The 27,443-nt window shown below is 48.9% G+C and overlaps 1 protein-coding gene and 1 long non-coding RNA gene across 6 annotated transcripts in view; one reads left to right on the top strand and one right to left on the bottom strand.

Moving 5' to 3' along the window:
• Nucleotides 1–15,130, bottom strand: part of RASGRF1 (Ras protein specific guanine nucleotide releasing factor 1) — a 112,092-nt gene extending 96,962 nt beyond the window's left edge. For 3 of the 5 annotated variants that reach the window (XR_011526174.1, XR_011526175.1, XR_011526176.1), the window contains exon 1: nt 13,938–14,873. Coding sequence is in view for 2 of the 5 variants with exons in the window: in XM_070573035.1 (XP_070429136.1) it covers nt 13,938–14,213 (276 nt within the window). In the remaining 3 variants the exon portion in view is untranslated. Of the gene's footprint in view, nt 1–13,937 lie in introns of all 5 variants that reach the window. The other 2 variants (XM_070573035.1, XM_070573048.1) reach the window with 2 other exon arrangements.
• Nucleotides 15,131–15,303: 173 nt separating this feature from the next.
• Nucleotides 15,304–27,443, top strand: part of LOC139075591 (uncharacterized) — a 26,235-nt gene continuing 14,095 nt past the window's right edge. The window contains exon 1 of the long non-coding RNA XR_011526181.1: nt 15,304–15,845. This is a non-coding gene — a long non-coding RNA (uncharacterized lncRNA). The remainder of the gene's footprint in view (nt 15,846–27,443) is intronic.

Raw genomic sequence — 27,443 nt, 5'->3', positions numbered from 1 at the left:
TTCTCAGGCCTGAGTAGTCGAGCCGGCTGGAAGGGTATGGGCACTGGCTTTTCATGAATGAGAGCTGTGACTCTTCAGGGAGAGCAGGAGGAGACTCACATTGTAAAGGCACTGAGCAATCCTGAGATGAAGGAACCTTTTCTGGAACTTATTCCACCGTGGAACCCTTTTGTTTTCATTTTTTGGAAGATCTATCAACATTCCTTAAAATCAGTGTTCTGGGGGATCCACTTTAGGACCCTGGGGTTGTGGCACATGCCAGGGTTTGGAGTTGCCAGACATGGGTTCAAATTTATTATTTGGCCTTGGAGTCTCCAACATGTCTCTACTTCTGTGGACCTGTTTTCTCTTTCACAAAATGGGGAGGATATTGCCAACCTCACAGAGTTGTTTAAAACAGGTAATTGTGAGAGCTTGTGGTTCATAGAAGTGCTCCATAAGGGTTTTTAAACCACTTGAATCATCTTCAAAGTTCAAGTGATGGATCTCATCAACCTATCAGCAGAAAATTACTAGGAAACACACAAGCACATCATTCACATGTGTGTGTACAAACAATGTCCCCTAAAATTCATGTCTACCTGGAACCTGTAAATATGACCTTATTTGAAAATAGGGTCTTTACAGATGTAATCAAGTTAAGATGAGGTCATACTGGATTAATAAGAAGAGGTCCTAATAAAAAGAGAAATTTGGACACAGACATACGGGGAGAAAGCCACTTGAAGAGGGAAGCAGAAGTCAGAGAGATGCATCTACAAGTCAAGGAATGCCAAGGACTGCCAGCAGTCATTAAGAGCTAGAAGAGACAAGAAAAATTCTCCCCTAGAAAATTCAGAGGGAGCTTGGTCCTCCTGATACCTTGCCTTCAGACTTCTAGCCTCCAGAGCTGTGAGAGAGTAAATTTCTGTTGCTTTACACTAAAACCCAAAAACCCCCACATGTAGGGGCACACACGATCCAGCCACTGCTGTGAGGGTGAGGCCTTGTAAACTGAATAGTCATAGTTGTGTGAGGATCAAAGGATTACTATGAATCAGAAATTTTTGGCATTCTTTGCATCACCTTCAGCTTGTCTCTTTCTCATTCCTGATGTTCAACTAGCACCAACTTCTTTGCTCTTTATAGCTCCGGAATCTGTGCCTTCCTCCATCCTCACTGCCACACCCTGCTTCCAAGGCTTCATCATCTCCCCTTGGACCATTAAACTGCCCTCTTCTGGTCTCCCTGCCTCTGGTCTCATTCCTTCACATTCATCCTGCTTGGCTAGAGTCCAGACTCATGTCTAGGCCTCTGCTCATTGCCTCTTCCAAGAGGAGAGGTGGGCTGGGTCAGCTGCAGAGTGGATGCTATCATTCTTGGTCAACTCCACCCCTTACTAGGTTCCACTCTGATGCCCTGGTCAGGCAGGGCCAGCTTCTCCCCAACTGGGTCCTGGCTCTTCCCTCCTGGTCCACCTTTGGCGCCCCCCAGCTGGCCCTGTGCCTCAGCCGGCCCTCTCTGCCAGATGCTGCTCGATATCCCAGTCCAGAGAGAGCTGTGATAGAGAGAACCTGATGGGCCTCAGCTCTGTGTGTGTATGTGTATACATGCCCTGGCCTGGAGTCCATCTCTCCCCTCTCTTCCCTCAGTATGGGGCCATCTATCCAAGCCCCCGTTAGGTCCTCCTGGACACCCCAGATCCCTTTTCCACCTCTCACCCTTAGAATCCCAGGGGAAGTCCCTCTGTTCTCCAGCCCTTGGAAGGACAAGTCCTGTTCTGACCTGTGCCAGGCCACCCCAGAGTCTTCTGGTCTTTCTCTCCGCTTCTGCAGCGCAAGACCTGTTTATCTACTGCTCATTCCTCCCACCCTGGCTGCACCAAGCTTGTGCCTGGCACACAGTGGGGCTTCACTGCATGTGATATTTCCCAAATGGGCCTGCTTGATTGGTGGAAGTATTGGCTTCTACTGTCCCACTGGTGCTCCCACACAAATCTAGAAAGGACTGACCTACTCTGCCCCACTCACAACCCCCCACTCACCTGATGTGGCTCCACAAGGGGTCTGGACCCCACTTTATGACCCTCTCCCCTGATACAAGTGGCCTCATTACACGCAACCTCTGCCTCTGAGTTCTCCAGTCTGAGTCTTCCTAGGTTACTGCACCAGGACCTCTGCTCCATCCCCCAGCCAACTGCCTGTCTCAGGCCCCTGTCTAGCTCCCCGTCTCCTACGGGGCCTGAGCCATGCACTGTTCTGGGCCCCCCACCAGCCTAGGCCTCAGGCCTGCTGCTGGGGACCGGCCTCCTGGACACCCTACCACTCGCTCACCTACACTCCCTGCCTCCCACACTGGGAATGGGGATGAAGGAGGTGGGAGGAGTGCCTGCAATGTCAGAGCTTAAAAGCCTGGGGAAAGCTACTCACCCTCAGAGTCAGCCTTGAACTAGGCAGTGCTTGACCCATGGCCTGGGGGTCTGTGTCAGTGAAGCCCTCCAAGCTTCTGCTGCTGAATGGTCTGCTCTCACGTATGTTACTCTAGACCCTAGGAGCCATGGCCACAGATGTCACACTTAGCTGGTCCTGCATGAACATTCTTCAATCTATCACTCAAGAAATCTGCCCTTCATTTTCCCACCAACCATCTCTCTAGATGTTTGCTGAATGAAGGAATGAACTCCAGCCTAGACATGTTTGCCATTCAACTTCTGTTGGTAATAGCAAAGGACCACAAATTACCCAACTGTCCCTCAAGAAGAGATTGGCTAAATAAGCTACAGCACATCCACACAGTGGAATACTATGCACCTGTAAAAAAGGATTAGGATGATCAATACACTCACAGAGAACTATCCCCACAATATAGTGAGAAGACAAGGTATAGAACAGTGTTTATAGTATGTTACAATTTGTATAATTATACACACATGCATATATATGTCCACATATCTACATATATTTGCACATATTTGTGCATATATAACCTCTCTGGAAGAATGCATAAGAAACTGGTAACAATGACAACCTCTAGGGAGGAGAATTGAGTTGTTGAGGTCAGAGGTGGGAAGCAACATTGTTGCTGTATACTTCTTTCTAACTTTTGAATGTTGAATCATGATAATGTATTGCCAATTCTAAAATTTTAAAGTAAAAGAAGGCACGGGCTATTTGAAAGTGCCTGACTCACTATCTGCTCCCCACTGTCTCCAAACCACACCCTGCACTGTCTGGTCCATCTTTCTAGGACCCCACCGTTCCAGCCTCCTGAAGAATGGTCTTCGCCGAGCATGCTCAGGCTGCCCTGAAAGCCAACAGGAGCTGCTGCTGGAGTAGATCCCTGGATTTGCAGAGATTCTTCCCCTGAGGTCATCATCAATTCCCTCCTGGCTCCCTTTATACGAGCCCCTGGGACACAAGTGCTCTTGCCTGATGAACTGGACCATGTCTTTCCAGGAGGCAGCGGGTGTCCATAACCAGCCTGTTTCCCTCTTTGTCCAGGCTACCAGGAAGCTGCCAGATGTAAGTCCTTGCCTCTTCTCACTTGCGCCCCCACAGTATTGCTCTCCTCCCCTCTTCTGCATTGAAGATCTGACTAAAGGTGTAGGGAGCCCAGCTGGCAACCAGGGTGGCCAGAGAGCAGAGCAGGCCCAGTGCGGGGGCAGAGAGCGTGGAAGGACAGCAGCAGGCTTGAGGTTGAGAAAGCTACGTACTGACCAGGTTCTCCCAAAATATTTTACTAACTTCCTGAGTTGGGCTAAGAGCCTGAGAGGCATCTAAACAAAGTTGGTTATATTTCACTCATATAGTCTGACAGGGGAAAGTCAGTCTAGATCAGGTTTCTCTGAATTTCTAGATGGGTTTTTAGAATACTGGCTAAGGTTGCTAAGGATTCATTCAGTCATTCATTTGCTCTTCTAAAATTAATTTTGAAAGGCTTTTAAGGTCTGAGTTGGATTGTCCAATTTGAAAAAATCCAAATTCAACTAGGACATATCTATTTGATAATAATTATCTCACTTTTCAGGAGAAAGAAGTTGCATTAGTCCTGGCGGATTAGTAAGATGTAGTCTTTAAAGTATAAACTGCCAAATTTAACAATGGGCCTGGATGTCCCTGACTTTAATGACCTGGAACGGGGAGGCCTGGCTCAAGTTCTGACTCTGACAGTAATGAGCAGTGAGTGCTCGGGGCCTGGCACAGAACAGACCCTCGGTAGGTCTCTGTTGAGGGATTGAGCTCCGTTGATCTGAGCTTCATCTGCCAAATGAGGACTATGTCTATCCCCACACCATAGTCACTGCAGGCTTCCTACGGTGGTTAGAGGAGATGCTTCGCGTGGTAAGGACTCTGATGTCTGTAATCTGAAAAGGCGCTTTATCTGGGTGACGGCTGGAGAAGAAGGTATGGAGACAACCCCTGGAACTTTTCTAGGATGAGGCTCCCCACCCCCCACTGCTGCCCACCAAGCCCAGGGTGTGGCAGCCGCAGAGGGTGTGGATGCAGGCCCAGGGATGGTTTTAGCGGCACAGCGCAAGCATGGGCTTCAGCGATGTGGTGACACGGCGGGGGTGGGAGTGCAGGGGACCCTTCGGTGCTCACGGCACTCCCCGAATTCAGGCCTTTGCTGCCGCTCAGTTCTACAGCCATCTCTTACCTGGCCTCCTGCCTCAGGAAGGGTCTTCCTCTTGCTCATTCTCACCCTGCAGTGATCAGAGCAGCCCTTCTCTTGCTTAGAGCCTGTGCTGGCTCCCAACTGCACTGGGGGAAGGCCTGCACTCTGTAACATGGCACACAGGCTTTAGGGGTCAGCTTCGGCCTCCTCGGCAACCTACATGGTCTGTCCTACATGCCCTTTCTTGGTGGAGCCCCCTTGATGCCCTAGGCTGGGGGCGGTGCCCATGCTGGATTCCCATGGTTCCTGGGCTTTCCTTTGTACCAGTGCTGAGCAGCCTGTGCTGTCCTTGCTTACTGGTGGGCTGTCCCTCACTGGATGGTGAGTTCTTCCAGGGCAGGCCCTTGCCCTTTGTCCCATCCTCCCAAGGCTAGGCAGCATGGGCTTGCTTCTAGGAGACACAGGTAAATCTCTGGGGAACAAATGCCATTGACGCAGCGTTGATGTTCTCAGAATGCCACTTTGACATTTCAAATTCTCCTTGTTAATTCTGGGGAAGCCCAGTGGCCAAAGAGCTTCTGGTGATACTTGGTCAAGGTGACAGAGTCACTCAGCTTAACGAAAAGAGGGGCGGCCTGGCCAGGACCCTGCCAGCTCAGCACATCTCTGTCTCCTGATAAACCCATCACGAAGGTCCCTTTGCCTTTCTCCTCAGCTGCTGCATGTGCGTGTGTGACATGATCAGATTTCCATTTTGGAAAGACGGTTCCAGCTGCAGAGAGGTGAATGGATCGGGGGCACACAGTGGATTTAGGGACAGTGGATGACAGTCGTGCTGTTCACCCAGTATTTCTGGTGCTCTGCTGGCAGGCACGTGGTGGGTCTGCACTTCCTCACTGCCTCCAGACTGAAGCCATGTGACTTGTCTTGTCCAGTGAACTGTGGTCAGAGTGAGTCACTTGTGGGTGGAAGCTGTAAGAGCCAGGGAGAGATCTGCCACATCCCCTCCTCTCTGCAGAGATGACTGTGGAGGCAGGTGTCAGAATGACTATCAGCCTGGATCCCTGAGAAATCACAATGAGCAGCACCCTCCTATCAACCGCAGGGGACATAAAGCATGAGCAAGAAATCAACCAATCTTGTGTCAATGGAGATTTCGGGGTTGGCAGTTACTGCAGCATAGCCCAGCCCATGCTGACTAGTATGCTGGTTAGGAGCCCCCCACCCAAGCCCAGATGTAAGATGATGGCAGCCTGGAAGAACGCAGTGGAGGAAGAGAGGGACCTAAGTGGCTGGGTCTGAGAGCGATTAAAGAGTAAGACTGGCAGGGCCAGGGGATGCTGTTGCCACCAGGGATGGAGGAGTTCCTGCAGCAAGCATTTTTCCTCTTTTAGAAGCATTCTTGCTCAGACTTTTCCAGAAACCCACAGCTTCCCTCAGTTAAGATTTACCATCCTTTCTTTATGTCCACGGTCAGGGATTGGGGCTGACTTGTTTCAGAACTGCCAGAGCGCCAGGTGACCTGAGTCGTCGCTTCATTGAGAAAGAGCCTGGTCATAAAACTGAAGCTATAACAGCTACAATTTATTGATAAGACCTACGGTGTGTGGTAGGGCTTGATAAACAGCACTCAGTTTAACATCCAAAACGGGGCTGTGAGGCAGGCTCTGTTATGGTCTCCATCTCACAGATGGGGAAACTGAGGCTCAGAGAGCTTGAAGACCTTCTCAAGTGAGAAGGTGGAAGAGCCAGGATCCAAAGTAGTCTGTGTGGCTCGAAACCCACAGTTTTTACCTAATGTGCCTCATTGCCAAAGGTGGAATAACTCCTCAATGAATGAGCTGGGAATCGAGGTGATGTGTTGGAGGGGGAGTGCGCTCCCTGGTGAGCGGAGCATGATAGTGGGGGTGTCCCAGGCTCCCAGCTGCTCCCTGCACGACAGTCCACCCTCACGGAGGCGTTTGGGCGTTGGCACTGTTTTGGGTCCCTGTCAAGTGCATGCGTCATCAACGCTCCTGCATAAACATCAGGAGCTGAGTCCTGTTCTTGGCGTGTGCACTCAGGCACCGGCTCCAGGCTCCCATGGATTCCAGGGAAACCGTGTGGGTGATGCCTAGGTGAGTTCTCCCTCAATGCTCATGGGATTCAAGTTGCAAGGTTCCCAGCAAAACAGAAACAAAAGCTGCTTCACAAAAGTCACCGAAGAGACAGCGACATATTTTCACTTGCTATTAATTCTCTTCTTTTCTCCATTTATCTTGGCAGAGGACACTCCAGCTCAGTCTTTATGTTGTTTGTGGCTGAAGAGTTCAGGTTTTGGAGTCAGGGAGACCTGGGTTCACGTCCCAGCTTTGCCATGCACACGGTCTGGAACCTTGAACAAGTTACTTACCATCTCTGAGCCTCAGTTTCGTCATCTCAAAAATGGGTTAACATGAACAGTGATGGCTTCCCAGGGCTGTTGGCACGATTAAGGAGGCACAGTATGTAACACGTGTACTCCAGTTCCTGGCATATGGTGGGTGCTCAATGAATGGTTATTTATTGTTATTCAGTCTTTGTGGTCTAGTGTTTTGAAGTGCTCTGCTACAAGCTTATACACATCTAAATTAGTATTCATGGCACGTCAGAACTAAAGGCACTGAGCAACGACTTCTGGTGAAGCCAAACTTTTTCAAGCATTAATAAAGGTAAAATCTTACGTGGAACGCTAATATGTAAAGCAGTTAAAAGTGGGATTCCTCTGATTGATGTGGGGGTGTGGCCCCCAGGGCCACCCCTTCATCCTGATGGCAGCCCTCAAAGCCCCGGGGCTCCTAGAATGGCAGGAAGACTGTAGATCAGGAGAGCTGAATGACTGGTCCACAGTCGCCAGGTGGGAGGGAAGGTTCAGAACCCCAGCTCTGCTGTGCAGCCTGGGTAAATCCTCTGGGCTTCCTGTCCTCCCTCCGTGAAGGGGGAGTGACAATACCTGCTTGGCAGTGTCGGGAAATTGAGATCCGAGTGCAAATCTGCCAACAAGTTCATCTTCACACCTCTAGGTGCACTTGCAGAAGAGAAGGCAAAGGCTGCCAAGCCAGGCAGGTTGTGAAAGTGTCTAACATAGGCAGATCCCAGAGGGACCACAGGAGGCTCTGCCCAGCTGGCACTGTCCTCAGCTAGCTGCGCCTCCTCTGCTGTGCACCTGGAGGGTACATCACTTCATTCCAAGGGCTCTGGGCCACAGGGCAGCTGCCTGCAGACCTCTGAACACCCCTTTCAATAAGTCCCCGCCTTTAGAATTATGTTAAGTGAAATAAGCCAGTTAGAGAAGGACAATCTCTGTATGACTCCACTCATACGAGGAATTTAAAAATGTGGGCAAAGAGAACAGATTAGTGGCTTCCAGGGGAAAGGTGGGGTGGAGGGTGGGCACAAAGGGTGAAGTGGTGCACCTACAACACGACTGGCAAACAATAATGTACAACCGAAATTTCACAAGATTGTAACCTATCATTAACTCAAAAAAAAAAAAAAAAAAAAACCTCAGTAAGTCCCTGCCTTTAGCACATACTGTCATTTGCCTCTGGGGCTCCATTTGTCTCTGTGATCAGTATTCTCACCATGCCTGGGAAGAGACTAAAGCCTTTTTCTGGGGTCAGCCCTGGTTGCCTAGCGGTTAAGTTCGGTGTGCTCCACTTTGGCGGCCCGGGTTCAGTTCCCAGGCACGGACCTACACCACCTGTCAGTGGCCATGCTGTGGTGGTGACCCACATACAAAATAGAGTAAGATGGGCACAGATGTTAGCTCAGGGAGAATCCTCCTCGGCAAAAACAAAAAATAAATAAAGTCTTTTTCTGCCCTCAGGCATCTCAAACTTGACCTCTTGAGAGGGGACTCATCATCGTCCACTGCCCCCAAGTCTGCTCCTCCACCCGTCTTTCTCTCTTAGCTGGTGGCCCCGCATCTACCCAGGACTAGGTCAGAAATGTGGACATCAGGTTTCATCCAGTCCAATTGGATGGCAGGTCCTACCAGTTCTCCATCTGAGTATCTCTTAATAAAGTCTCTATCTTAAAGACATCACTCTTTCACCCTTTCAGGGCTTTGACATCTCTTACCAGACTATTAGTAACAATAGCCCTCTAGCTAGTTTCTGGCCTCTGCTGGTCTCCTGCTCTCCTGGAGCTTTTGTTTTAGAGGGGAGGACGACATTCACCAGCCAAACATGTCAAATAACCACAGACTGTGACAAGCGATGTGGATGAAGGACAGTGCTGTAAATGCCCGTGATGGGGGAACCTGGGGCTATCCTAGCTCCTGAAGTGAGGATGACTCTGAGGCTAAGACCTGCAAGAGAAGGAGTTGTTGGTCACTAAAAGGGCATAGGGGTGGGAGATCATTCTAGGCAGAGGAAGCAGCTACTGCAGAGGCCTTGAGGTAGGAAAGATGAGGCTTATGTAGGGTGAGGAAGGGGGAGAAGGGGAGGGGAGGGCAGGGTTAGGAGGTGGGCAGAGGCTAGATTCCCCTGGGTCCTCCAGGGCATACTTGAGAGTCCGCATGTTTTTCTAAAGACGATGGGAGCCACTGAGCTTTCAGTGGCTCAGTCCATGATCTAATTGTAGTTTATAAGATCACTCTGGCAGCTTGCTATGCGGAGGGGGGACCTGGAGTGCGGTGAGGCAGGACAATGTGAGGGCATTCAGTCCATCAAGCAGATGGCAGGAGCTCCTGCCGAGGCAGGGGCAGGGGCAGGGGCAGAGGTGAGTCTGAGACTGTTTAGGAGAGAGAATTCCCAGCACTTGGTGAGACCAGGAGCGAATCTAAGGAGGGTTCCCCATCCACTGTGAACACTTTGAGGACAAGGATTAAGTTTTATTGTTTTCTGGATCCATTGCACCTACCACAGATCTGGCACTGAGAGCCAAAATGTTTACTGCACGGATAAATGGTGGTGAGATTTTAGTTTAGGTTTGTCTATGTACAGTCTTTTCCTGGCCCTAGCCCCCCTGTCCCCAAGAAGAGGGACAGTGACCTGGTACTTCCTTGTTCCAATTAAAGTATAATTACTGAGCCTCTTCAACCTTGTTCCAGCTCTAGAAATGTTTGGGGGATGCATGGGGAAATGGGCACCTCACACAGTTAATCCTGGGGCCTCACGCCTGCCAGGGTTGGGCCTGGTCTGGGTGGGGGGGGAGCCTTGCTGGCCTTTCCACAGTGCAAGCAACCCCAGTCTGAGTCGCTGGCACCCCACGCACACTGGTGTCCCAGGGTCCTGTGTCTGAGGTGTGTTGCGTTTAGACCAACCTTATTCCCCTGTGTTCAGGTTTGCTTTTCTCTGACTGGCGGAGAGGGTGAATGTGCTAGAGCAACAGGAGGGAATGCTTTGTGGCAAAGACAGCTGCAGAGTGAGAAAGCCAGGGAACCAGTCTTACTTCAGCCACTGTTGGCTAGGTGGCACCAATGGGACTGTTTCCCTATCTGTCAAACGGGCACGCTCACCGCCTTAGGGCTGTTGTTGATCTGATCCACTGGGCCAGCCCGTAATGTGTCCTGTGATTGGGGACCGGGGTGGAGCTTTGGTTTGTCTCCAGGGAAAGGCACCCATGAGGCACCCATGGTGGGTAGGGGTGGACAACAGGTACTACAGGCCCCCAGCTTCTGGAGCCTCCACCCACATCACTGCTGAGGTTCTGGCTGAGGGGATCTGTCTGTATCCCTTCGGTCCTAAGTGAATCAGGAAGAGCCTGGTGTTCACATTTGACCGCTCCTGCTTCGGGGGTAAGGAGAGTGCTCGGGTTGGTTTGGTCACGTCCTCCATTGAGAAGCTGGGGCTGGAAGCTTTATTGCAGGGGGCTCAGAATGAGAGTGGGAAGAGGCAGTCTGGGGTGACTCCACACCAAAGCGGGGCAAGGAACACCAAGGGTCAACCTCTAGGGAAGGCGAATCCAAACTCTAAGTCCAGGCACCTGTGCCTTCAGTGTGTGGTCTGGAGGGTCGGCACGAGAGGAGGTCAGGACTGAGTGAGCAGGGCTCAGGCCAAAGAGGCGCCTTGCAGCTGCCAGTGGGCACAGGCGCATGGCTGTGCCAGTCTGACTTCATGAGGCCTTAGGATCCAGGCCAGAGTTCCAGGACGGTAGGGCTGCACCAGATGCAGTCAGACCTACGTAGAAACAGCCAGATGAGAGTACATAATGTTAGGATGGGCCTGGTGCTTGGTTCCGGGGCTCCCAGAGCACCCTGCATATCCTGCTACGAGAGCATCTTCTCAGTGCGGGGTGCCCATCTTTATGTGGGTTTATTTTCCCTGGAGGCTGGGGACTGTGACATCCAGCTTCTTAAGCCTGTGACATAGCTCAGGGCCTGGACCAGTGCCCAGTCAGTGCTCAAGACATGAAATGTGGAATTAACAGATGATATACCAAGTTCAGCTCAATAAGCATTTCCTGTGCACCTACTATGTGCTCCATCCCTAACTCATCCCTGCAACTGGGGAGGTTCCCAGCCAATATTTGGTTTGTACTCCTTCAGAAACCATCCCCAGTCCTTCAATGTGGAAGCTCTGCTTGGACCCGAGGAAAAATTACATCCTGCTAAAAGCAAGTCTTTCCTAGATTCTAGCCAGTCCTGTCAAACTGAGAGCCTCTTGGAAGTCTCATAACATGGGCACTCCGCCACATGTGCGGCAGGTTTCTAGAAAGGCTTCCTGTGGGCCACATGCAAGGCAAACTCAGTCACAGAATGGCTTGCAGCGAGGCCTCTCATGCTGGGGCTCTGTGGGTGCCGTGGGACACCCAAGTCAAGGAGAAACAGGGAGCAGCTGCTGCGGCCATCAATTTTACTCGAAGATTTAGAAAAGAAAATGTTACAAATTTTTGTGGACATATACAGGCTAAAGGAGCAGGATCCGCTTTCTACATGAGTCAAACTCTCGCTCTGGAGTGGAATGGGACGTCTGTGTAAGCAGATGAGATGAAGCATGGTTCTTTAGCAGAAATCAGTGCCCAAGCGGGGTAGCACCCGACCATCACCTACTGCACTCAACCCTATTCGTTTCTCTTGTGCCAAGAGGGCTACTTTCGTGGATACGTGTGAGGCTCTCCAACGGGTGGTATTCCAGTGAAACGGCTCTGAGCATGTGTGCACATCATCAGTTGGTTCTGCACTCCTGTGCCTCCCATAAGCCACTGCTAGCACGGCCCAATACCGGAGCCAAGAGTTAATGATCTGGAATCAATGTAGGATCTCATTTTCAGGAATTCTTAGAAAATAGATGAAGTCTAGGTCTGATTCTGCCACTGACTTACTCTGTGATGTTGAGTAACTCTCTTCCCTCTCTGGTCTTCAGTTTCTCTATCCGTAAAATGGGAAGGATGGGCTGTACAATCTTTCTGAGGTTCCTTTCACCATTAGCATTCTGTATTAGGCCTTTATTCCCTGCCCAGCTGGGTACAATTTAGATTCAACCAAGATTTATCTAGATCCAACTAAAATGTATTGTGAGCATACTTTCATATACATTCTTTATTTGTGTTCTCAAAACCCCAGAAAGGTAGGTCTTATTATCTTGATTTTGTAGATTACAAAACAGAGGCTCAGAGGAATTTAGTGTGTTAACTGAGGTCACACAGACAGGATGTTGCAGAGCTGAGATCTGGTCTCAGGCCTGTTTTTGGCTTTGTGTCCAAGGGGCTGAGAACAGACGCTGTGTACTCAATAGCAATTCAGCTTCCTCCACCCCTCCCTCCCTGTCTGCCGAGGAGCTCAGCTCTAGGCACCAGTGTAGGGGGTTGAGGGATAGAGATGGGCTCTGGCCGGGGATGTAGGCCACTGGTAGGTACTGGTGGACTTTGGCTGGTGAGAGTTGGCAATGTTCTGGAAGGCTGGCGAGGGCAAGTTATCAAGGGCTGAGAGCAGTGTCTCTGGCCCAGCCTGGGTCTGGCTCTCCCAGGTGAGTTCTCTAGGCCCCATTTGTGCCTTAAGCTTAAGGAGCTGCCTGCTTTTTGCTCTGCTTTGCCATCTGGGAGCCCCTACCTGCCATGTGGCTTGTCATTCCCAGAGACCCACCCTCAAACATTCTTGTCCACATTTCCCAGCACCCACAGGCTGAGGTAGGGAAGGAAGCAGTGTGCTGCAGAGACTGAGCTCAGAGCTCTGTCTTGACAATGAGGAGGGCAACTTCAAGTGAGGCTTTTATTGCAGCCAATTCAATCACCACCAGTCTGCATGCAGCAACCACTTTTGAGATCTCAGTTCTCAGAACCATGAGGTGGCCTCAACACCTGGTATGACACTGGGCAAGTAAATTTCTCTCTCTGGGCCTTAGTGTCCTCATCTAGGCACTAACCAGCTGGTTGGGCCCATGGATCTCCAGTCCTTCCCAGTGGTGGCATTTTAGGATTCACTATCTTTGACTTTACCTTCCCAGAGGCAAGAGGACAGACCAGATGCCTCTGAAGGGTGCATCAAGCTTAAAAATTACCCTCTCTCCCTGCCAGGATGCTCCCATTGGGCAGCCGCAGGTGCTGCTCCCTCCCTCCGCACCAAAGACGCACCACCACCAGCCCAGGCCCCTGCAGATCCAGGCCTGGCACTTCAGTGTTGCAGCTCCGGCGCAACGCGAGGGCAGCGCTAAAGCCACCGCTGCGGCGACGGCGGAGGCTCAGAGGGCGGGGGAGGATAGAAGCGCCCACTTGTCCCACGGCCCCCGCAGCAGCCCTGGCCCTAGCCCCGCCGCGTCGGGGGGGTGGGGGGGTCCTTGGAATCCCTCGGTTTGTTGCTTGGGCCTGGGGCCAGCTGGGAGTCCATCACCGGTTCATGGCATCTGAGGCCCCGCAACCCCCCAACTTGGCAGAGCCAGCCCAGGCTCCCAACTGCAGTGAGGCAGGGAGCTGCGGAGCGGGGACGCCTCGGTCTCGCCCTTCCCATGCCTAAGCGCGGGGAATTACACCTCTCAGGTCTGGGGCAGATGATCGCTATCCGGGCCTGAGGGGTGAGAGTAGGGGTTGGGAGGATCATTTTTGGCTGGATGTGGGTCCACGTTCATCGGCTCTGTCTAGTCCTCTCGACACCATCTCCCGCCGCATCTCCGCGTCTCGGCCCCTCTGTCCCCGCCTCCCATGGAGCTCGCCAAGCGAAGAGCAGCTGCAGCCCGCACCTACTCCCTGTCCGCAGTCGCTGCCCACTCTGCCCCGCGGGAGCTCACCCTCCCGCTTGGGCCAACCCTCCCCTCTTGCCGAGGGCGCCGAGGATGCCAAGAGTAGAGGGACCAAAGTTCGGGCGCCATCGGCCGGCCGGATGAAGGCCCTGAGCCCCAAGGGCCGCGGTCTGGACGCTGGGAGGTCAGACACCGTGCTTGCCTCACCTGTTTCTCCAGTGGCTCCTTGGCCGAGAGCGCAGGCTTGGGGGAGGGCGCGCGGTCGCAGACGCAGCCCTCCAGCAGGTAGAGCCCTGAGGGCCTCGAGCTGGAGTCGCTCTCGAAGTAGAAGAGCAGATTCTGCAGCAGCGCGAACCACTTGGTTTGCCATTTTGTGTTGTCCGAACTCCGCTTGCTCAGGTAGCCTTTGCGCGTGCCGTCCTTGCGCGCTAGCAGTCCTAGGGACGCGACGTGGCCATCGTTCAGCCGGATCCCCTTCTGCATGGTGCTCGGAGGCCAGCTAGACCCCACGCGCTTACATCTTCTCCGCGCGGCACCCAGCAGCTCCCTGTCCGTGCGCGCTGCCTCTCTCTGGCGCTCGCTCCCTCGCTCCTTCTCGCTCTCCCCTCCCCGCAAATATCTACACTCCGGGATCTGGCAATGAGCCGCGGCTTCTGGAATCCAGATGTACAATTGCCCACCGGAACCTTTTCTCCGCTCCCAGAACCACCGTGCCGCTCGACCCTCCCCCGGCGCAGGGCAAACTGAGGGACTGGAAAGCTGCGCGCTGGCGAGGGGCAGGCGGAGTCATGTGACGCCGATCCCTCGAAGAGCCCGTTTCGGCAGCGCGGACAGGGACACACGCACGCAGCCCGCCGAGGCGCAGAGCGGCGCGCAGGCTGCACCTTGGCGCCTCCTCCCCCTCCCCGGACACACACACGCACGAACACGAATCCTGTCCTCCCTCCCCTGTTCTCTCCTTCTCCCCTTTGGGTGTTAAAAAGGAATTCAGATCAATTTTCATTTAACCGAGTGGAATCCCGGAGGCTCGCCATCCCGGGAGTTTGCGTCTCTGTGCCCCACCGCGGCGCAGTGTAGATCTGGGGCGAAGTCCCAGTTGTCATTTTCTTCTCCAAAGGCTTCCTCCTGGTACTTAATTTTTCTAATCTGAGGTGGATGGAGGAAGGTGGATGGCGAAATGGATCTGAAATAGCTTTCAGTCCTAATATTTGCGTAGTCGGCCAGGTCACTCCTGGCGATTCCTCAGCGACTTGCGGACAATACAGGGGGTGAGATGGAGAGGGGAGAGGTGAGCGGTGAGCGCTTATTTTATTTTATTTTGAGTGTTTCCATAATTACCAGCGCCACCCCTGCGTCCTGAGGTCTGGCTGGCGAGCCGCTGCTATGAGTTGTCTGCAAATACCCCCCCCCCCCGCCCCCAAGCCTGAAGGCGGGCTTCAAACACAGGCGCCGGGGACCATGGGAGCCTTCAAATAGCTGCGCTGGCGCAATGATACCTTAATGATAGATTTTCCGTTCTTATTTTTAGCTTCCATTCGCCTACACAGTTACACGGCATTTATCCGAGAACGTCACAGCGCCCGCGTGCTGCACCGGGAGGGCGCGCGGGCCGCCAGGCGAGCCAGGGCGCCCGAGCGGGGAACGCGCACCACCGTCTGCCGCAGAGGGCAGCGGCCTCGCTCGGACTCGGAGCGGCGCTCAGCCCGGCCCTCTCTGTTTGCAGCCGGGATGGGCGGCCGCGCAGCCCTGGAGAGGAAGGGAGGAAGGGAGGACAATAATTTTTCAGCGCCGAACCTGAACCTGCGGGCACCCTTCCCCCTCCCCTCCACACACACACACACACACACACAGACACACACACACAGACACACACACGGTCAGGCGCTAGGGAAGGCGCCTGAGAATCGGGTAGCCCTGGGTAGGCCCACGGGAGTCCACGGAGAGAGCCCGCAGCGGAGGAACTGGAGCTACCGCCACCCACTCTAACCTGGGCACAGAGGCGCAGGCCTGCGTTCCTCGGGTGGGGCACATTCCGAGGGAGGGACTGACCGTGTTAACCTTACTTTTCCCTCTCAGTACCCACACTCCGGACACGGAACTCTCTCCAAGGACCAGGTGAGGCTGATTTTTCTTCACGAATAACGAAAACAAAGAGGGGGAGACAGCTAAGACTTCCTTTAGCCTTGATTTTCCCAAGAGGAACCTTACACTGTGAGCACCTTTTCTTCTCTTTTGCCCTCTTTGTGGAAGCAGAGTTTCCAGGAGTGGGGTTCTGCATCTGGGCTCTCTTCAACTAAACTCTTTAATTAGGAAGCCTGATATAGAGGCCAAGAAAACTTCAGGGAAAGGACACTGTTCTAAGTGTTTTAGATCAATTAAGTCATTTAATCCTCACACAGCCCGATGGAGTAGATACTCTCCACCCCAATCAGCTCCATTGTACAGATGGGGGAAACTGAGGCACGGAGGGGTTGAGTGACTTGCTCAGAGTCACTCAGCTAGGAAGTGGCAGAGGTGGGATTTGAACTGGGTAGTCTGTCCCAGATCTATGTAGAGCCTAGCGGGGGTCCCTCGGTTGTGGGGGGGGGGGGGGTTGGCTTTTATCCTAAAAGGGAGCAGGATCTCTCAGGTGGGCCAGAATCAAGGTTGGAACCGTGTGGAGGCTGTTGTGACTGGGAGCCCTATGGGACATGAGTTCTGAACCTGGACCGCACATTGGAATCACCTGGGAACATTTAACAAGGACCCACAAAAGGCCATGAGTGGATTGTACACTTTCCTGAGTGATCTGAACGTGCAGCAAAGTTGGAGAACCACTAACATATGGCAGAACCAGTGATACAAGCCTACCCACATGAATCCCCTGGGATCGTGTTAAAATGCAGATTCTCATTCCAGGGCAGATTCCTGAGAATCTGCATTTTTAACAAGCTCCCAGGTAATGTGGCACTGCTAATCTGCAGACCACATTTTGGAGCATTTAGGGCTCTCAGGAGGTGGGAGGGGATCGGATTCAATCATTCATTCATTCACACATACCTCATCCCACCAGTGTTCGTTCAACCCCTAGCCTGTGCCAGGCCTTGGCCTGGGCCACTGAGGACACAGTGATAAGCAAAACACAGTCTCCGCCTCGAGGAGTTTAGACCAGCCCAAGGGTCTCTTCTCAACAGAGCCCTTAGTGTAGCAGCAGGAACACCACATTCCTCCGGGTCTGGGGAAGAGGTTCTGAGAGGCATAAACCAGGAAAAGAACTGAAAGCACTTCAGGGCGTCTCAATCGTGGTGCACTTTAGAACCACTTGGAAAGATTTAAAAAATCTCTGTGCTCAGGCTGCATGCCAGGCACTCTGAGGGTGGGGCTTGGGTGTCACTGCTTTTGAAAGCCCCCTAGGTGATTCCAATGTGCAGCCAGCACTAAGAACCACTTTCCTAAAGCTATGGCCAAGAAAATCCCCTCTCAACTTCCTCCCTCCTCACAGCTGGCATTGGGGAGGCTGAGTGGCCCCCTCTTGCTGGTCTTGGAGTTCCTGGTGAGAACTCCAGGAATTCCTGGTGGGGCAGGCCACAGTGGAAGGCTGGGCTTAGCTCAAAGTATCCATGTCAGAGAGAGGAGGTGGCAGCAGCCTTGACACTTTGATTACTCCCCTCTGAGCTCTATGCATATTGCTTTTTCTCCAGTCTCTGTGGGCAGAAACTGAGCAAAGCCTGTGAGTGGGCCTTCCGGGCATTCCCCTGATCTCCAGCTAGAGTTCAGGGTCCTTGGAAGGCACTTAGAGGAGGTGGCTAAGAAGACCTCATTTACCAGGCTGGCTCCAGTTTGGGCTGGGGTGGGGTGTGTCAGGGAGTGCGTTGAGGCACTGGCAGAGGTGGGTACATGTAGCTGTCTTGTGTGCTGTCCACCAGGCCTGAGGCAGACCCTCCCCAAAAGTTGGAGAGGGTGTCCACAGGAGTGCCACGAGAGCATCTGGGTGTTGCCTGGTTTCATTCCACATTCCCAATAAGGCTTTTGGACAAGAGTTAATAACCCCATTTCACAGATGGAGAAACTAAGGCCCAGAGAGTGGAAGCAATGTGCCCAGAGTCTTACAGGGAGGAGTTGAGATGAGGTGTCCTGACTACTCACACAGAGCTCATCCCAGAGGATCTCCCTCTCTTCCCACCTTCCAGCTCTCTGGGCTGAGCTCTCTGTAGGTAAGGAAGCAAAAAGGAGAATTAAGTATTTTGTTGGGTTTGACTCTGCATTTAGAAATGGCTAGTGGATGACAGGGGCATTGCCCAGTCCAAAACCCTGCTGAATCTTCATGGGAGGATTTTTGTTGGGCTTCTGGCTGAGCTCCACTTGGGCATTTGTTGAGATGGGTGTTCTGTGGATCTGACTGGTTTTGGGGCCCTGGTAAGTGGGGACTTCTGTGGTGTTTGTGTGTGTATGCAAGTTTCTGAGTGGTGCAGTGTGTACATGAGAGGTATATGTGTAGTGTGTGTGTGTGTGCAACGTTTAGAGAACCTTTGCTTTTTGGGCAACATATTCCAAAAGAAAAATGTAGCTTCCACATCACTTAAAAAGAAGAAGAATCGAGTGTGTGGAGGCAGAGGCATTTTTGGAAATGGAGGCTTCGCCCATGAGGGTTTACTGCTCCCCCTTTGGGCTCAGTCAGTTAGCTTTGCCCAGGCACCCATATGCAGACCCCAGCGGGTTACCCCTTTACTTTCTAGCCAGTGAAAATAGCCATGTTATTCCATCTGAGTACAAGGATGATGCAGGCTCTTGGTAAAAAATGAAGACAATGTAGGACACAGAGAGATAACTCCAATGATTTTCTTCTTTTGCTATCTAATTTTCTTGACTTTTTTCTATGCTAATATATTTACCAAAGTGGGCTTCTATAATACAGGCTGTTTTATAATCTCAATCTCTCTCAAGCTCTCTCTTTACTTACAGCGTGTGGGGCTATTTCTCCGTATTACCACAAATTTAATTAATAGATTCTTTATGATTGGGCATTTAGGTTGTTTTCAATTCATAGTTTTGGGAAATAATGCTGCCATCTTTGTATATGCATTTCCCTCCCTTAAGCTAAATTCCTGGAAGTGGCATTTCTAGGTTGGAGGAATGTGCATTTGAAACACTGGCCCATATTAACAGATTCCCAGAGACAGCCCTTACCATTTACATGGCCATTAACAGTGAACGAGACCCCATTTCTCCATCCATTTGTTAATCCTGGATGTTAATATTACCAATCTCTTAAATATTTGCCCATTTTGAAAGGGCAAAGATAATATCCCTTTCTTGTATTAATTTTCATTTCTTTTTTTGCTTGTGAGGGTAGACATTTTTTAATGTTTATAATCTTTCTCATTCCTTCTTTTGTGAATTTCTAATACCTCTTTTTTATGTGTGTTTATATTTTTCTTGTAGATTTATCACAGTGCTTTATATATGAAGGATAGTAACCATCAACCATCACATATGTTGCAAATAATTCCCATAGTTTGTTGCTTCTCTTCAATCTGTATATCTATATCCACAAATTATGTATGTCTTTTTATGGATTGTAAGAAATTTTTAAATTTGGGTGTAGACAAATCTTTTTCTTTTTTTAAAGATTGGGACCTGAGCTAACATCTGTTGCCAGTCTTCTTTCTTTTTCTTTCTTCTTCTCCCTAAAGCCCCCCAGAACATAGTTGTATATTCTAGTTGCAGGGCCTTCTGGCTGTGCTATGTGGGACGCCGCCTCAGCATGGCCTGATGAGCGGTGCCTCGTCTACGCCCAGGATCCGAACCAGGGAAACCCTGGCCCACCGAGGCGGATTGCCTAAAATTAACCACTCGGCAATGGGGCTGGCCCTGTATCTTTTTCTTTATGGTTTCCGATTTTAGACACCCTGCCCTTGTGCCAGATCCTTCAAGACTGAAATATATTTGCCCCTATTTTCTCTGTTTTTATAGTTTCATTTTTTTCCATTCATAATTTTAATTCATTTGGAGTTTATTTTTGAGAGTGAGGTTGGGACCTGGCTTATTACTAATTTTTCTCAAATGGCTGGCAAGCTGTCCCAACACTAGTTGTTTAAATAATCCAAACTCTACCACTGATATGAAGTCGCATCTTTATCATATACCAAATTCTTGTCTATATTTGGGTCTATTTCCAATTCTGTCCCATTCTTCTATGTGTCTGCTCTTACACCAGTGACACACGATTTTCTTGTTGCTTTACCATCCATTTTGAAGTCTGGCAGTAGAGGAACACGCTCAGCACTTTTCTTTTCTACAGTACTCCTAAATATTCTTTTGTATTTATTCTTCAAGGTTAATTCATTACTCATTTTGTCAAGTTCCATAAAAGTCTCACTGAGATTTTGACTGGAATAACATTGAAAATATTTATTAATTAGGAAGAATAAATACTTTGAAGTTTTGTCTTCTTATTCAAGAAAGAGTATGTCATTCTAATTCTGTGTCCTTTAAAATATTCTGATAGAATTTTATATGTTTCTTTGTATGTGTCTTGCACATTTCTTGTTTAATTTATTTCTGAGTATTTTTCCTTTTGTGGTTGCTAATGGAAATATGATCTTTTTTCTATTTTTAAAAAACTAGACATATATAAGAAAGCTATTGCTATTTACATATTTATCTTGTAAGCTGCTGCTATCCTGAATTCTTCTTGTTTCTAACAATTTAATTTATCTGTTTGCATTTGCCAATTCAACAATTGGAATGCATTTTCCAATATTTAGGCATTCATGTATTTCTTAGATAAACTCCACTTAGCCATGGGGGATTTTTACATTATAATTGATTTATTTAGTTTGTTTATCTCTTCTCGGGTCAATCTTGGTAATTTAAACTTCCAAGATCATTTATTCACATTTTCCAATTTATTACATAGACCTGAACCAAACATTCTCTTACAATTTTTCTAATTCTCTCCATTCTGTGTTACTTCTCCTTTTTAGGTGCTGATTTTGTGTTTTTATATTACCTCTTTTCTTGCAAAAGTTTTAATTATATCATTATTAAGACTTTAAATTTATTTAATTCTACTCTTTTTCTAGCTCGTTAATGTACACCTATATCTTTACTAAATTCTTTCTCCTACCTCCTTTAGATTTGTTTTGTTATTTTTCCCCAACTTCTTGAATGCTTAATTTGTTTATTTTCATTATTTCTTATTAGTAGCTGTCTAAGACTATGGCTTTTCTTTTGAGTAGAGATTTTTTACAGATCCAGTAGGTTTGCTATTAAATTTATGATTATCATAAATGGTGGATAGTTATCAAATTTTTCTTTTAGCGGTTAACGTTTTTTTCTTTTTTTCTGCTTTTTCTCCCCAAATTCCTCCAGTACATAGTTGCATATTTTAGTTGTGGGTCCTTCTAGTTTTGGCATGTGGGACGCCGCCTCAACACGGCCTTGCAAGTGGTGCCGTGTCTGTGCCCAGGATCCGAATCGGCCAAACCCTGGGCTGCTGAAGAGGAGCGCGCGAACTTAACCGCTCTGCCACAGGGCAGGCCCCAGTTATCAAATTTTAACTGAATATTTTCTGAATTTTTAAATAGATATTTTGGTTTATTTCTAGTTCTATTACATCGTGCTTAGAGAATGTGGTATTATTTCTACATTTGGGAATTTATTGCTGTTTTTGTTGTACCCTGTATACGGTTAATTTTGTGATTGTTCCATGGACCCTGGGAAAGAAACACATATTCTGTTCACAGGGTATAGAGTTTGATAAATACCTAGCAGCTCAATTTAATAAATTATATTTTTAAGGAATAAATTGCTAATTCTGACCTCTGTTCAGGACAGCTGGCAGCTGTGCACAGAAGCTACCGATGTTTGTACAGTTGTGAGCACCAGGGCTGGGAAAAGCTGATGTTCCCTTCTAACACAGTCCAGTGTCCCCATGGTCCAGCAACTTGCTAAAATCCAGAGCTAAGCAGAAGACCAGGAAGCAAACATAAGGGGCCTTTGAGTAGCCAAAAGGAAAACCACAGTGTCCACGTGCTCCAAAGCTCTGATATTACCAGAGTCGAGCTCCCTAAGCCCTCCTTCAACGCCTCTGCATTTACACTGTACACTGACTTCTAGTGAGCTTCGTTACTGGGCTTCTTAGTCCTCTGAGGATTAGGAGCAAAAAATTCACAGATGAGTGAACCAAGCATGTAGTTGATAGTAAATTAAAAAAAGCAGCTATCAGTCCTCCATGAGCACAGAGCATAGAGTATGTACAATTGTCCAACCACCTGTGTAATGAGTTTGTCGTTATTGGGCATCTCCCATTCGCCACTTCTCCGTGGCTCTCCACTCTTCTCCTGCCTGCTTTGTGTCCCAGGAGGCAAATATCGGTTCCTGGTCTCAACCCCATCAAGGGTTTCTGGTTGGGTTTGGCCCAAAAGAAACATTTTCCTGGAGGGAGAGAATGAATTTGGTGTTGCACCCCTCCTGTCAGGGGTGCTCTCCATGCAGCCTGGTGTCTAGGTTTCAGTGACTGTTCCCTCCCCTAACTCCTCAGGACAGAAGTGGTACTTACTCCAGGGCAGAGCAATATCTCTGGTGTATTCCCTGCTCCCAGCCCAAACCTCTGGTATTAGTCTCTTTGTTACACTATCCTCTCAAGTTATCCAATTTGAATGTTCTCTCTGTTTCCTGCTGGGCCCTAACTGATTCAGAGCTGGTAGGAAATTTAGGAATAATTCAGTCCAACTTGCTCATCTTTTGATTGGGAAAGTGATGTGCTCAAGGTCTCACAGAAAATTCATGTCTGGCGAGAACCAGAATCAAGGTCTCTGGAGTCTGGGTTTGCCATTTTTGCCTCTCCAGGATTCTCTCTTTGGATCGCATTTTGTTACAATATAGAGGGCTAGAATTCACTTATGGGCATGGAAGAATACGAAAAATAAGTCAAAGATTTATCGCCCCCTTCACTGGAATCAGGCCCAGCTAATCTAATCTTTTGAATCATTTTAAGGGAGTGGGAGGAGAGGTAGGCATATGTGCTCTGCTTCTCATTTTGATTCGATATTCTTATCTTTTTCTTAAATGTATTTTCTACTTTTTGTAATAAAAAGTTACTATAGTAAAGAAATAAGACAGGGACATGCAAAGACTTTTGAGAAGTGCTTTCAGTCAAAAACTGCTGATGTTTAAAAGAGTAGGCAAATCTTCGACGATTTAGAGTTTACCTATCCATAATGGTACAGTTCTGGAGAGATCTAGAGTGTTCTGGAGGAGAGATTTTACTGAGTTATTAGATGAGGAACAGTTGTTCCTGGGCCCCATATTGATTCTTTGGGGTGGGTTTGTTGCAGGATCCAAAATAGGAGAATGGAATTCAGAGGGATTTTAAAATCAATCTATTATCATTAGGTTGATTTCAGAGTTTTAAGTAAAAAAAGTAAAATCAATGAGGGAATTTCTGTTATAATTGAGATGACCCAAGTGGGTAGTCACTTAATAAACCACTTTTCAGGATGTCTCTACCCTTCCAAACCTTATGCTTTGTACAAGACCTTGAACACATGGGGAAGGACGAGGAGGCTTCTCTCACAGCCCAACTGCACTGAAAATGAATCTTCAGGGTCTCAGTTGGCATGGACTGAATTCTATAACAAGTGAATCCAAAATTTTATGGCTCTAACACAGTAGAAGTTTGGTTCTTTCTCATCTGACTGTCCGGAGTTGTCTTAGTCCATTTGGGCTCTGTAACAAAATACCTGCGATTGCGTGGCATATACACAAGGAAAATTTATTTTTCACAGTTCTGTACACTGGAAGTCCACGATCAGGGTGCCAGCATGGTTGGGTTCTGGTGAAAGCCCTCTCCTGGTTGCAGACTTCTGACTTCTCTCTATGCCCTCTCATGGTGAAGGGGCAAGGGAGCTCTCTCAGGTCTCTTTTATAAGGGCAGTAATCTCATTCATCAGGGTTCTGCCCTTGTGACCTAATCACCTCCCAAAGGCCCCACTTCCTAATACTATCACATTGGGCATTAGGATTTCAACAAATGAATTTGTGGGGGGACACAAACATTCAGACCATAATAAGAGCATTTGGGTGAATGTCCCACACAGTGATGCAGGGATCCACGCTTTCATCGTTTTGTGATTGTACCGTCCAGAGACCTTGTTCTCATCTGCATGTACAGAGGGTTGCACGTTCAGATTCTAACCATGGGAGGGAAAAGAGTATGGAGGAGGCACACCCCCTTTCTTAAAGCTCCCATCCCAGAAGTGGCACATACCACTTCTGCTCACAATCCATTGTCGTGTCATTTGGCCACTCCTAACTACAAGGGGATTTGGGACGTGTAGATTAGCCATGCACCTGGGAAGAAAGGGATGACAGATTTGGATGGAAACTGAGTCTCAGAGAGATTAAAGAAACTGCCAGGGTCACACAACTAGTGGGTGGCAGGGTTGAATTTATGTGACTTTATATCCCATGCATCCTTTCGAGGCCCACAGTAGTGATGTCCCTCTGGCCAGAGCCAAAGGTGCCAGAGAGTTCAGGGGCAGAGCTGCGGGGCCCAGGCACCCTGATTTGCAGAGAGGCTCAAAATGATGCTGAGAATTCTACTCTCTCTGATGCTGCTTTGTGTACACTCCGTGGATCATCACTTTTTCTGGCGTTGCTTTGTGGCTCATGTGGTGGGCAGGCAGGCAGCTGGGTATTCACCTTGCTTGATGGGGAGGGATCACCGGAAGCATTTGCCCTTGTTGTAGGTAGGGACAGCAGGGCTCACCATGCCATCTTCTCTGCCTTGGACCTCACGCCCTGGAATGGACACCTCCAGGGCAGACTAGATATAGTGTTGGCAAAAGGACTTCAAAAGACTAAGATGCCAGGATTCTAGATGGGGGCTTCATCTTTGAGAAGAGCAAGGCCAATGGAATGGACATGTCTTTTTTTTTCCCACCCAGCACCCATTGCCTCCTCTAGCAACAGTATGCTGATGCTCCTTGGGGCTCCTCTTTCTCACTTCTCAGTCCACACAGTTCAGATGAAAAGTGTCTCCACTCCCGGCTACACGCCTGACCAATCAGAACACCACATCCCTCTGACCTCAGTGATTAGGGATAGTCATGTGACCCAAGCCAGGTTAATAAGAGCCAAAAACACTCAATTCTAGGGCCATTCTGAAGCTATCAGGGAATACGCATTCATTTTTCTGCTGGGGATGTTGAAACTAAGTGATATGAGCCTGGAGCTGATGGCAGCCAATCTTGCCACCATTTGCAAGATTGAAGCCAACATGAGAAAAGCAGAGATGATGGATGGAAGGAAAGGGACTGGGTCTTGACCGTGTTGTTTAACTGCATGGATCCAGCTGTACCTGAATCCACTTTTCAGTTAAATTAGCCAGGGAATTCCTTTTTTGTCTAAACCATCTGGATTTTCTGGCACTTCGAAAAGAACCTTGGTTAGTACAGCTAAAAGGGAAGTGAATGGAATGGCTTTGCCTTCTGAATTAGCTGCATGTGCCTCAAAATGGAGCCATCAAGTGTTGAAGTTACAGGCTCCCCGGGATATCCCTCTCCCTGCCAACCCCATTTGACAGATAAAGAAATGGAGGCTCAGGAAGGAGGAGTGACTTGTTGGTATGGCCCACATGCCGATGTGCGGTGGGTCCTGTCCAAACACAGCAACCTCAGGGAGTCCACGGAGCTTTGTCCAGGTGCTGATGCCTGTCTGCTGTATCCCTTTCTACATCCCGTGGTGTGGCATATTGTGGGAAAAAATGCTTGATCCCTGGGGAGGGATTTCAGAGTCTCACAGGAGGATGCTTTGTCTGCCTCACAGAGGTATGAGAGGGGCCGTGGTGTGCAGGAATTTGAGGACAGAACCCAGAGTTGTGTCAAAACAAAGTCTGAGCTTTGGACACATCTTTATTTTTTCTGGGTCGCTGGTTGTCATCTGCTGTCTGTCAGGGAAGAAGGTTGACTCTGCTAGGGGATTTTTAGTAGCTGTAATGAGTTACATTTGCCTGAGACTTGCGACCTCGCAGTCTTTAACAAGTTTCTTAATCAGTCACAGGTCCATGTGGGAGATGAAGCTTTTCCTGCAGACTGTTCAAACCCTTCAAATCCTATTGATGTTTCCCAGTAAGAATTCTGGTGCATGGCCTCGTAAGTAAAAACATGGATTTTCTCTTTTAGGGGACTGGATCCTAGCATTTCTGAGTGCTGAGTGAGGAAATGGTGGGCAGAGGGGAGCCTTGTGCTCCCTCTAGGAACCAACACTTTCCTCCAAGCTTTATGGACCTCTAGGACTCAACTCCTGAATGGCACTGGGTTCTTGTTATGTCCAGAACGTAAGGGTCTTCCCACCACCCTATCTTTCAGCCAGAAGGTTTACCCTTTCCTCCTCCTCCTCCTCCTGAGTCACCTAAATGGGTCCAAGGATTCTGATATCTCAAAATTGAGCTCTCTAGGTTTCTTTATTGGTCATTCTACATCAGGTTGCCAAGTGATAATGACAAATATGCATTCAATGAGTGCCGCAGTCGGACACTCAGGCCGTAAACTGATCTGTGCAAACAGTGTATTTTCCTAGAATTGAATTTCATTTCTATTTTGAGCCTGATTTTAGTGGGAGGAAGACAGTAAATCCAGTTGGTTCAGGTTTTCAGTTTATTTAGGGTATCACTTTCCTTTTCTTTAGTATTGTGTCTAAATTCTGGGTGGTGGTGGATTATAGAAGACCAAGCACCCAAGGGTAGGGGGCCTTTGATGTGAGGTCATTGACATGACACATGAGCATCTACTGAGATGTTCTTTGTCCTGTTTGGACCTTGGTCACCAATACACATGGTCACTACTGTGACTTCCTCATCACTGACAGCAGACCTTTTTAGGTACTTGTTCCTCTCAGTAGCTTCTGTACCACCTTGGGGCAAGAAGCATGTAGCCCTTACCCTACCCCTGCCCTGCTGACTGGAGAGTGGAGAACTCTGAAGCTTCCTGGGATCATTGCCTAGACACGTGATGAAGTCAGCTCTACTCTACTGCCCTAGCCCCATTCTAGGTGGGGGAGAAACTCTGGGACATGGGACATCTGCCCCAGCTCCACCTGGGAAATAAGGCATGTGACTCTTTTGGCTGTATGATTTCCTTCAAATAGACATAGGATTTCTGCCATTTCCTCTTTCCAGAGGGCTCAATCCAGGAGTGTGGTGAACACACACCCACCTTCTTGGGGACCCACTCCACTTTCTAACTCTCCTTATTGCCATCGGACTTATTCCTATCTTCCATCCAGGGATTATATAACAGGAAAAAATATTCAAAAGTATATCCTAGCTTGAATAATAGTGGTGAGAGTACTTGTTCTTGCTTTGTTCTTGATCTTAGGGGGAAGGTATTCAGACTTTTACCATTAAGTCTAATGTTGGCTGTAGGGATTTTTTTCAATAGATGTTCTGTATCAAGATGAGGAAGTTCCTCTTTATTCCTAGTTTTCTGAGAGATTTTGTCATGCAGTGCTAAAGTGTTGAGAATTTTTTCAAAGGCTTTTTCTGTATCAGTTGATATTAAAATGTGACTTTTCTTCTTAGCCTATTAAATTGTCAATATGGCTGATTGACTTTCAAATATTGAACCAACCTTGCATCACTGTAAGAAACCTCATTTGCTCCTGGTGTGTAATTCTTTTTATATATTGCTGAATTCTAGTTGTTAATACTTTATTAAGGATTTGTGTGTC

Source organism: Equus przewalskii, chromosome 1 (assembly GCF_037783145.1).
Source record: "Equus przewalskii isolate Varuska chromosome 1, EquPr2, whole genome shotgun sequence".
In the NCBI taxonomy this organism is placed as follows: Eukaryota; Metazoa; Chordata; class Mammalia; order Perissodactyla; family Equidae; genus Equus; species Equus przewalskii.
The sequence above is the reverse complement of the archived record's forward strand: the minus strand, read 5'-3'. Positions and strand labels throughout refer to the sequence as shown.